Source organism: Euphorbia lathyris, chromosome 4 (assembly GCF_963576675.1).
Source record: "Euphorbia lathyris chromosome 4, ddEupLath1.1, whole genome shotgun sequence".
In the NCBI taxonomy this organism is placed as follows: Eukaryota; Viridiplantae; Streptophyta; class Magnoliopsida; order Malpighiales; family Euphorbiaceae; genus Euphorbia; species Euphorbia lathyris.
The window spans coordinates 84571759-84583995 of record NC_088913.1 but is presented as its reverse complement, the minus strand read 5'-3'; the positions used below and the strand labels follow the sequence as shown (position 1 = coordinate 84583995).

General features: G+C 30.8%; 1 protein-coding gene across 5 annotated transcripts; it reads right to left on the bottom strand.

The window, feature by feature from the left end:
* Positions 1 to 317: 317 nt before the first annotated feature.
* Positions 318 to 7919, bottom strand: LOC136225479 (uncharacterized). 5 transcript variants are annotated; one of them, XM_066013507.1, is made up of 8 exons: positions 7710 to 7919; positions 5033 to 5180; positions 4778 to 4908; positions 1960 to 2245; positions 1707 to 1877; positions 1422 to 1576; positions 1212 to 1320; positions 318 to 767 (listed from the first exon to the last, which is right to left on the bottom strand). In XM_066013507.1, exons 2-4 carry the CDS (start codon positions 5103 to 5105, stop codon positions 2003 to 2005), a joined length of 447 nt encoding a protein of 148 aa, XP_065869579.1. In that variant the 5' UTR covers positions 5106 to 5180; positions 7710 to 7919; the 3' UTR covers positions 318 to 767; positions 1212 to 1320; positions 1422 to 1576; positions 1707 to 1877; positions 1960 to 2002. The 5 variants fall into 5 exon arrangements, with proteins under 5 accessions (XP_065869579.1, XP_065869581.1, XP_065869578.1 ...); XM_066013509.1 differs by having other exon boundaries at positions 1707 to 1789; XM_066013506.1 differs by having other exon boundaries at positions 1707 to 1880; positions 7710 to 7918.
* Positions 7920 to 12237: the final 4318 nt, after the last annotated feature.

Below are 12237 nucleotides of genomic sequence, written 5' to 3'. Positions count from 1 at the left end.
TTTTATGCTAGTTGGAGGGAGTTGGGGTAGTCCTAATAAAATCAAAGCCTTGTTGTGTTTATCAGATTGGGGTTGGGAAAAAAAGTTGTTTTTATCAAATTGGAGTTGGAAAAAAAAAGTTGTCTTTCTAGTTTGATCCATGGATGGATAGTATTACTTATTAGTTTAAAAGACAGATTTCTAGCTACATGAAGTGGTGATACTGATGTTTCTTAGATCCCGGTTTGGTATATTGTGATGAGCGTTGTAATAAAATGTTCATTACAATAGAAGCCCATTACCATGTTTGGATTAGTCATATTGGTTTTGACGTAATAGATTCACAAATACATCACTCAATATTTCTTTACAAATTCATGTAATAAACATTACATAAAGAATATACATAAATCCTCACTACGACTAACTCTTGCATTTTTATTATTAATAATTATTATGCAAAATTCTTATTAAACGATGATACAATATTAAGCTATTTGGGCTTTTAGCAATCGGGCCCTAACCATGATCCGAAGTCATCAAATGAGCCCAATTCCACCAAAGCACATAGTTGCATTCTTAGCCGAAGCCATATTCGCATCCGAAGAATTCCCTTCGGAAGCTACTTAAGCAAACACGTGGACCAATGAATACGTTGGATTCCAAACGCTCCTCAAACTCATATCTAGCAGGACGAAAAGATAGAACCCGAAGACAAATTAGATGCTGCCATGTGTCCAGGTACACTTCAATTTTACTTATAAATATGGTGAAGTTCTTCCAAAAACCTTATTAAATAGAAAAAATAAAATGTAAATACATTATCCAAAAATTATATATATAAGGATACAAATTAAAATACAGAGATAAGGTTCCAAAATAGGCTTATGGTTTTTAGGGAAGTATCAATTTAGGCTCCACGTACAAAATAGCATCAATATAAGCTTAACGTTTAAAAAATGGTATCAATTTAGGCCTCAATAATGGAACGAGACACGCCATTGATATTACTCCCTTAAGTTCTGTCAATTGTACGTGGGGGGAGAAATCAGAACTTAACGGAGTAATAGGAATTACGTGTCCAATCCGTTCTCGATGGCTAAATTGATACCTTTTTTAAAGGTTAAGCCTATAGTGGTACTATTTTGTACGTGGAGCCTAAAATGACACTTCCCAAAAACAATAGACCTATTTTGGTACTTTATCCCTAAAATATATCCAACTAAACTTACATCTTTTAACTCTTGAAAATCATAGCATTGCAAAACTATTTCCAACATGTATCACATGACAAAGTATCCACACACTGTAGATCCTTTTTGTTCCTTGTTGTTGAGGACACTACACGTATATTTACAAAGCAACAAATACAAGTACAAAACCATATAAGCTGACTCCACAAACTACAAAACCTTACTAAACAAACTTTAATATGTACGTACCTTTACAACAATCCATTTCAACGATGTTTTATGCCCCTGTTTAGATTCCATTTGTTGATACCCCAAGAAAACGCTATTCATGTGTTCCTTAATTGGATTGAATATAAACTTCGGCGAAGTCCTTTTCGGATAAAAAACGTAGGCCTCATTATTCTCTGTACACGGCACAAGAAGAATCCAGTGTCCGTTATATTAAAACCATAACATATGATATAAAACAATGTGTAATAAACGCTTGCTACATTAAACTGATAAAGTATATATGAGTAAAGTTTATAGATATACCTTTCATGGTATGGACAAAGGATGAGACGTTTGCCTTTGTATTTGATGAGTGCGTCTATCATGTATGTCCTATACCCGACTTTCTGCTTTGATGTTATCGCGGTAGACGAAATCAAATGTCGGGACAGGAATCCAATAGAGTCAAGATGACGATTTTACATAGTTTTCAAACTACTATATAATATAATAAGAGAGTTAGATATTTAAGTGAAAACTCAAAATTGGAAACAAAAATAAGTTAGTATTATCTTACATAATGAACACTTCCAATACTGATGTTATCACGGTACACGAAATCAAACGTCTTCTCTTCCAATAAAAATCTGAATCTCTTCTTTACTCCCAAAAACATAGTCATCAAACATCTCAAACATGTCATGTGTGGGATTTTCATCCAACATTTGTTGCATATATTTGCACTTCTTAGTCAACTTCGGTAAGGCAACCTCATTAAGATCTAACTCTTTTGGTTGTATCCCCGATTCATTTGCACGTTGATCATGTTTCTTTTTACTTGTATCCCCCTTCGAACGGCTTGCCTAATAACCAATTAATTAGTAGATATTAGTGAACATCCATAACCATATAGAAGGATTAAACTATCAAAACTTAATTAACAATGTGAATTAGTTATTATAAATATTGAAATAGAGTTATTTGATAAATACTAGAATTTTGTTTTTTATACAACATTTTGGAACGTAAACTCTAAATTTTAAGTTAAACGTTTTGATATTTTAAGTGATTTTTTGAAAATTGTATGCGTTATCAAAGACATCCAAAAGAGAAATGACACGTGTCGCTTCTCCTATGAAGCTATAATACCAAAATACACTTTACCACTTTCTAAAAAAAGTCACTATATGGGTTACAGAATATGCATCCGGCTACTCCTTTAGCTCTTAGTGTCTGCATAATCAAATCCAGAGGTACTAATCTTATTTTAGCTGTTCGATGCTGCTAGTAAATTTCTTCAACTGAATCTCTAATTTTATGGCATTGAATTGAAATTAACAACTCTAGACTTTGTGAAAGAATTGGAATAATTCCTATTCTTGTGCATTTAATTTTTCCCACATGTCTTCCTCAAAAAAAAAAATAACATGATGAATGCTACATGAGTCATATTTGGGACTTTCTTGGCATTATTTGGGGTCTTACATAAATAGCAGTATCATAGGATTGTTTGGTGATGAAAGTAGAGAAGATAAAGAAGTGGATGCATGTTACACGGCATATGATCTTGCAAAATAAACCCCATACCGTGTTATATCCAAATCAAGCCCATTATTAGGTGGATATGATATTCGTCAGAAGGATCCAAATATCCAATATTCTGATTGTATAATGCACAAAGCACTGCATGGTCAACTAACTATGGAACTATCAATTTTGACAAAACTTAATATTTATTAAAAGGTTTAGATTTTGAATGAAAAATTAACAATTTTTTCAAATGACATAATTTTGACCTAAAAGTCAATTTCTACTCATAGGCCTTATTCTAGTTTTATTCATGCATTGCCTATTTCCGTATACATTATGGAAAGCTGATCTTTGCTGCCAATAGGAACTTAATGCCGTCTTGAAATGCCTAATGCTTAACCTTTCAAGCTCCTACTTTCGTATACTGTCTATCAAACATAGTTCATGATGGGGTTTATCAATCTTAGATTATATATTGTTATCCTCTTATAATTTCTGCTATTTTAAGTGGTTACTATATATTCTTGTGTATACATGTTGATTTGTCTAACCTTGTTGATAAGGCCTATGAGTAGAAATTGAATTTTCCAACTTATCAACTCATCTTAGAAAAAGAAAAACTGTAATACCAGTTTGACCATTAACAAACCTACCTACTAACCCTTCATAACCAATCACCTTCTGTTTACAATAGCATATATCATTCTAAACTTTGAAAAAAAACATCCTAAACAGTATAAAAATCTTATTCTCTAGCTTTTACCTGCAAGGACCATACATCTCATTCCACATGATATTCTCGTATCTAATATAATATTCAACAGTTAGTAACAATGGGGTAAAAGGGAAATGGGATCCTGTCTTAGTCCTACACCTGGCAGGCTTAAAAGATATTATGAGAAAAAAAGGATCACGGACCCATTAATCCTTTTGCTCCCAGTTCCCACAATTAGTGTTTTCAGGGACCTATTGGTTCACAATCCAGTGCCAAAACAGCAAAAGAGCATTATTAACTAAATAAAAGGTGTATTTGACTATTATGATGATTGATGACCTTATATATCACATCAACTAATACTACACACGTGCATCATAACAAAAAAGCAATGCAAAGGTAACAGCTTGACATGTTAAACTTAGCAAAGACCTAGGCCTAGAACTTTATTGCAAATCAAAATCAGCTTGACGTGGCACGATATTTGACATGTGGCATGTCTTTAATATATATTTTTTTACCATATGGACTACATATGTAGAAACATAAAATTGGTTAAAAACAAAAAACAAAACCCCAAACTAGTTAACAGGGTAGTGAAAAAAAAAAATATTCGATAAATCTAAAACCCAAGTTACAGAGAGTAAAACTTTATTAGCTGCTGATTCCACAGTTGCAGAAAATTGAGTCTCACTTTTCCTTTGATGATTTCATGGCAATTGTATTGGAACATTTAAGAATATCGAAAAAGGAATAAATCTGAAACCCTAACCTTAGATACACAAGGCCGAAACCGTTGGTAGAGTAATACCAAAAATGAAACCCTAGAGTCCTATTAAGAGTTGGTTATAAAGCGAATGACAAGAATACAAGTTTAATCAAAACTAGGATTAAGGAGTTCCAAGTTAACGTGACTTGGGTAAGGGCGGCCCGGTCGCATTACGCGTCCCCGCTGAGCGAGGGTCCGGGGAGGGGTCCCACCACAAGGGTGTATTGGGGGCAAGCCTTCCCTTGCCAATTTAATTGGCAAGAGGCCGCTCCTAAGACTCGAACCCGTGACCTCAGGTCACACGGCAACAACGTTTTACCGTTGCGCCAAGGCTCGCCCTCTCGTTAACGTGACTTGGGTATATAGGAAAAAAAGACTTACCTGTTGAGAGCATTGGCCATTCGGGTTGTCCAAAACAGTGCATGAGTTAAAATCAGCTTGATATGTCCTCTCAATATTCAATAAATCTTTCCACAGCTTGCCGATATACATATCAAATCTTCTACACCTTGCTGCAACACATATTATTTTGTTTTTCTCAAAAACTCGGTCTTTTTCTTTCTGTTTCCATCTTTTGTAGATAATAATTAAAATGCATAAAATTAGAATAGAAAAATAAATATAAAAAGAACTTACCCAAATTTTCCATGACTCCCGATTCCACAATATATATTCCTAGAGCTTGTGTCTCCCATACATCATATGCCATAGCCTCAAACCTTAAAAATGCTCCCACCGAGGCCAATCTGAAACTTCCAGATTTCAGCTACCTGATATTGAGTTACTGAAATAGAAACGGAAAACAGAAGTATATTTTACGAAGAGCAATTGTATAATAAAAATTAAATAAAACAGTTAAAACTGTAACAAAAAAAAAGGCAAATAAAACAGAAATAATAATTAAAAAAAAACATCTGAATGAATCAGATAAAGAGCGTAGCAAATAGAAGATCATCAAAAATTGCACCGTAAAAACTACCGAAAACAGAAATAAATCTTTACAAGAAATTGTGTTGAAGAACAAAATTATTTTGAAGCAGCAAAGCATATTACATATATGAGAAAAAAAAAGATTATATGTGCGAAGACAAGCACCGTATGTGGGTTTCAAAGATGGTGAGTTCGGTGGATCTAATCCACAATGGATCCGCTAACCAAAGGGTTAAACCGAGATGAAGTGGAAAAAGGCATTGTAAGAAATGGGACTGAAGCCCATTAGAATTTGAGGCCTTATGTGAAGGAAACCCCTATGAAGATCCCAAAATCTAGGTTCAAAGATACAATCTAATTACATAAACCTTGTGTAGTCATTGTGGGGGTCACCCCTAGTCCATTCCTATAATTTAAACAATGATATAAAGATTCAACAAAGAAATAAGAACAAAAGCAATTAAAACATTCTTTTAAAATCCAAATAATCTCATTTTTTTCATGTTTGTTTTGTGATTTCTAATTGAGAGAAGAAACATATTCTATTTGTTTTTACCTTTTTTTAAACTCAAGAAACAGGTCAATCATGGGCATAGTTTACACATCACTTTGAGATCTAGGCTATAAATATATTTTCTTTCTTAGTTTCCCTAATGATTTATTCCTAGTCCTGGATTACTTTTCCATCTTTAGGCCTTCTCCATTGTCTTCTAAACGAAGAACTGTATTCTAAGAAATATCTAATCCATCTTTCTCTTGAAATTTTAGCATTGCCTTGTCTCCATGGTTGCTTGAAGAGATTAGAAAAACCCCAGATCTTGTCTATACAAGCAGATCAGGTAGGAGGAATCCAAACTACATCCCATTGGGTTCTGACTCTTTATGAACGAACCTTGGAGAAGTTATTGTGGTAAGCTTTTCATTTCGTACCTTTTGATATAGTCTCATTCATGAAAGATAGACAACCCAAATATCACCAAATCAATTCATAAGAGGAAATCATTGGTACATATTTCATCAACAATTCAAAGAGTGTGCTTCCGTTTATATCAGATTAATATATATATGCTATGAAATCAAATCACAGCCATGGAGTATCACGCCTCATACGACATGATAATTTAGTGTATATTTTCCAAAACCAAATGATAGACTGAAAACAATGACTTTGATCTAAGAATTATTTTCTTTTATAAAAATTAGTGCAACATCACAAAATATGATTGTTTACAACTTGCATAAACTTTGTCGTCAAGAAAAATGTGAATAAAAAAGAGTTTGGTTCACAACAGAGACAGTGCATAAAAGAGACTGCACTGTACAAATAGTGAACAACATAAGTTATGCTTGAAAACAATAGAAGCAGACAAATGATTTTTTTCTTTAAAAAAACAAACCTAACTAGCTACCTATTGTTTATTCCTCCAAGTTCACTGTCGATGTGTGATGACCTCGTATAGTAGCATAGGGATGCTAATAGAACAACTTCTCCCAAATAAATTAATGAGAAAGCATCCATAGATACATTAGGCACCAAATGAATCTATATAATAGATCCATATGCATCTTTTCCTTCAAATCTGAATCAGTTTGAAGGCTGCTTGTGATTCGAAATTTATATTTCTTACTAGGTTATTTTATTAAAGTCCCTAACGTGCATGACATGTGACTTTCAGTGTTTGATGAGAGCTAATAGAGCACAAGTCAGAGCAAATATCTAGCGAACCATCATGTGCCGAAAAATTAGAACCTTATCTAACTTCAACTACATTAGACCATCATGTGCTATTTACCAGCTGTTGAAGCAGCTAGATGTGGTTTTGATCCTATTTCATAAGAAGCTTCTTAGCCAAACATCTTTTCCATGGCTGAGTTTTACTAAACCAGCTAAATATATATATGCAAGCACAATGGAAAGTATCCTTGGAGACGCAACTACTCAAGCCAACACAAACTCTATTTTTACAGCTAACTATTTGAAGAGCAGGACCCATTTTGCATATTGGAGAGGCAATTTCCATTAAGGAGAAAATGAGGGAAAAGCTCAATGAAGACCCGCATTCATGGCTTCATTATTCAGAAACTAATTGACAGCAAACAGATCTTCTCTTTTTTGTTCTCAGATTGTGATTAAAAGAACAGGTAGAGCTAAGATCATAATAATTCCCTTTTCATCAATTTTTGCAGATAGATCTATAGCAATTAATAGAGAGAGTGATGTAGCAAACCAAGATAAGCACAAAAAGAACTCCTCCGTCAAACAGAATAGAGCAATTAAAAACCTAAATCACAAAATTAGCTTAAAATCTCAAATAACTAAAGAAATTCAGATACATGAAATTAACCGTAAGAACAAACTAATTGGGAAAGAAGAAAGTTATACCTGTAAGAGAGCAGTGAATACTTGAAGGCTTGGAGAGTGATTTTCTGGGAGAAGAGAAAGGAGAAATCGAACTGAGACTTTAGGGTAAAGCTGGAACAACCTCTTATCTTTCTTCTAGACGAGCTCGAACAACCTAGTCGGTTTCTTTCTTGTCGACGATGGACGCTCTTTTTTCATTAACCTAACCACTGGAGAGATCGTGATTTCTGTGCAGTTTTAAAGGACTTACTTATAGGAGTCACAAGGAAATTGTGGGGCGATATTGAAAAAAATAAAAAATTAAAAAAAAACGGTTAAGGTGTAAAAATACCCATAATATTTTGGATCATGAGAAATTTCATCCTTAACATCTAAAATGGTATAATTTTACCCCTAACGTTACAAGTCAAGAGCAATTTTACCTCCTAACGTTGATAAATTTGGTCAATTTGAGAAGTAATTCATCAAACTGTCTTCTCGGTCAGGAATCTTGTCAATCTACACTTTACACACGTGCGTCATTCTATCAGTAACAAATCACAAATATATGTTGAGATATGATTATATATATATACTGTCTTTTTTACGAATTAGATAAAAAAAAAATCACCGAATTTATAAATATTAATCTTCAATTTTATTATTAAATTATAAAAAAACATGAAATCTTTTTTATTAGAAAGAATTGTTATGCAATTGGTACAGAATAAGAAACAAAAATATTTGTTAGGGATAAATTGCTCTTAATTTCTAACTTTATCGATAAAATTGCATCATTTTAAATGTTAGGAGTAAAGTTGTTGTTTATCCAAAAAGTTAAAGGCCCTAAAAATAATAATTCACACATTTATAATTCAGCTAGTCGCGCTGATGCGTTGCATCGAGTGCGTGTATTACCTGCGTCGTGTAATACGCACCAATTACCTATTTGAATTATAAAGTGACGGTCCCACTCTCTTCCTCGTAATATCGTAGAAAGTCATTTATCTTTCCTTTTTTTTTTTTGGAAAAAAGTATACATTTTTAAAGGTTACTTTAGTTTTTATAATTACAAAATGATTATTATTTTTATTAATGAAAATGTGTATGTTTTTTTATTAAAAAAATTTGTAAAAAAATCCTATAAACTCCAATTTATTTAAATATATAATGGTAATATTTACAAAGTAAGCATAGTCAGTACCAAGCATTTATAGTTGAAAAATCACTAAATCTCATCATGGTTATTTATCACCCAATGAAATGTGAATATATCATTAATAAATTCGATTTTAACGTTTTATAGTTGAAGAGTCTATATATATATATATATATATATGAGAGATTATGTGTGACACATTTTTTATGGTGTGACAAGTCTTATTGTATGACAATGATCAATTTTGTAATTAACTAGGAGAATGTGACAAATTTGTAAATAAAATGAAATAGACAATTGTTTTATTTCTTGTCTTTAAAATGCATTTTTCTGACTTTTCCAATCTCGTTTTTCAAAAAATTTTATAATTTTGGACTCGTCTTAATTAGACGGTCATTTTAAGATCTCAGAACCTCATGTAAAAAAAATTCCGGTGAATAGAATCCGGCGATTTGTTTTTCTGTGAGAAAAAAAATACCCAAAAAAATTTCAAAAAATTCTAAAAAATGTAAAATATTATTCTGAGAAACTTTAATTCTTGACTCAAAGTGAGATTCCTTACGGTTTAGTCGCAAATCAACGGAATCTGGTGATTAGGTGAGCGTTTTCCGGCGAGAAAACAGAAAGTACCCAGAAAATTCTCAAAAAAATATAAAAAATGTAAAACATTATTTTGAAAAATTTTAATTCTTGGGTCGAAGTAGGATTTCTTACGGTTTAGTCCCAATAAAATAGTTTTCTTAATTTTATCCATTTTACATGCTTCAACAATTTATTGGGTCAAAACCGTAAGAAATCTCATTTTGAGCCAAGAATTAAAGTTTCTTAAAATGATGTTTTACATATTTTAAAATTTTTTGATAATTTTATGGGCACTTTTTGGTTTTACCTTTCCGCATTATGTGTTGCAATATTTTGTTGGAACAATATAACTATTCTGTTGGAACAATATAATTATTCTGTTGGAAGAATATAAGAATTAGAATTATTTTCCAAATAATATAACTAATATAAATTTGAAGATACTATATTAAATACTAGGAAACAAAAATGAAATTGAAGACATATATAATAAAATTGATTTGGAACAATTGGTAAACTGATTTATTATGTTGGAACAATATAAGTATTATGCTGGAATAATAGAACTATTTTGTTAGAAAAAATTGGTACGCTGATTTATTCTGTTGGAACAATATAAGTATTATGTTGGAACAAATGGTACATTGATTTGGAACAATTCCGTACACTGTGCGGAACAATGTATGTAGGATAAAAAATGTACCCAGAAAATTATCAAAAAATTTCAAACATGTAAAACATTATTTTAAGAAAATTTAATTCTTGGCTCAAAATGAGATTCCTTACGGTTTTGACCCAACAAATTGTTGAAGCATGTAAAATTGATAAAATTAAGGAACAAGTTTTATTGTGACTAAACCGTAAGAAATCTCGGTTCGTCCTAAGAATTAAAGTTTCTCAGAATAATGTTTTACATTTTCTGGAATTTTGTGAGAATTTTCTGGGCACTTTTTTTCATCAGAAAATGTCAACCCGGATTCCGTTCACCGGAATTTTTTTTACTTGAGCTTCAGGGATCTTAAAATGACCGTCTAATTTAGACGAGTCTAATAGTATAAAAAATTTCAAAAAACAAGGTTAGAAATGTCGGGAAAATGTATTTTAAATAAAATAAATAAAACAATTTTTTCTATCATCTCTTTCCTTTTATTTACAAATTTGTCACATTTCTCTTTTCAATTATCATCAAAACTATGTAGTTTTGTTATGTCACATAATAAGCTCATTGTCACACCCTAACCCCTTGTCATACTGGATCTCACCCCTATATATATATATATATATATATATATATATATATTATAAACCTGTTATTAAATCTTTTTATTTTTTTTATTTTACTATTTTGATAACCCATCAAAACTGGCTTTAAAACTCTTTTTTTTTTCTATCTACTTCCACTATTATATATAGTATAGATTTATCTTTCATGTTTTTAAACAAAATTAGTTAACCGTTATTTCATTGTCACATAAGAATTTCTATACATAGATGGTGTCTAAAATGTTTATGCATTATTAACATAGTTACAAACAACCTGTTAAAATCTTATCACACAAGTCGGCCACGTATAAGTTAATAATATAATTTTTTTGTCAAAGTCTTTGAAACATGTACTGTGTTACTAACATAGTTACAAACAACATGTAATGCATGAAACTTTTTCATTTTATCGACAATTTTTTTAAGATAGTTATTTAGAATGTTTTGTATATTAATCAAATAATTGTTAAACCAATGTTTTAAAAAATATATTTTAGGTCATGGTGAGATTAAATTTGTATACCGTTAAATTTGCATTTTTTCATAAATGAGAATGGCAAATTTGGAAATTTTTTAGAACTGATTGGTAGATATCAAGGGTAAATTACACAATAGTTAGGATTAAAAAATTATTTACAACTGTTTCAAACTCTTAAATAAATTTATTTAAATATCATATTTTGTGGTTTTTCAAAATTGTTTTCTCTTCCTACAACTGATTAACTGAAAATTTGACAAAAACAAAAATAAAATTATGATATTCTGATATTTTAAGATTTAAAATCATATAATTGTAAAATACATAAAAACAATTTTCATAATTGTAATAAAAATTAAAATATGATTTTTGGTGTAATTTCCTCATATATCAATTAGTTTATTAAGTTTAATATCACTAAACTCTCTCTAATGGGATTAACAATATTCACCTAGACCCTGAATAATCAAATGAATTTGGTTATTCACTGTTAATCTTAATCTTAAAATACTTTTAATCTCCATCCTAAAATTCTAATAAAATTTCATTTAGGGTACCTGAACACTAGAGTGTCCAATAGAGGTTGTTGAGCCCCCACTATAAATGTCCTACAAGATCGTTCTCAATTGTTAACAATATATCATTATTACAGTCGTATGATAACATTATTGTTAGAATAAATAATTCATTAGTCTCTATATTTTTACTTAACATACGGTTTAATTTTCGTATTTTAATAATACATACGGTTTAGTCTTTAATATTTTTTATTATATTCAACAGTTTGGTCATTTATAGATGGATTAAACTATTTAATAATTTAAATATTTGAAAGACTAAACTATTGAATAAAATAAAAATTAAAAACTAAACAATGTAACGTTAAAATATGAGTAATAAACATTCTATTAGGTAAAAATACAGAGATTAATAAATTATTTACCTTTACTGTTAAGCAAATAAAATTTTTTTTTTTTTGAAAAAAGGCAAATAAACTTTTCGTTACTAGTATTATTAACGTCGGAGCAAAGTTGGCAATAGAAATGTAACTATGGAAAAGAAAAAAGGTTTTGGCTTTGTAAAAATAA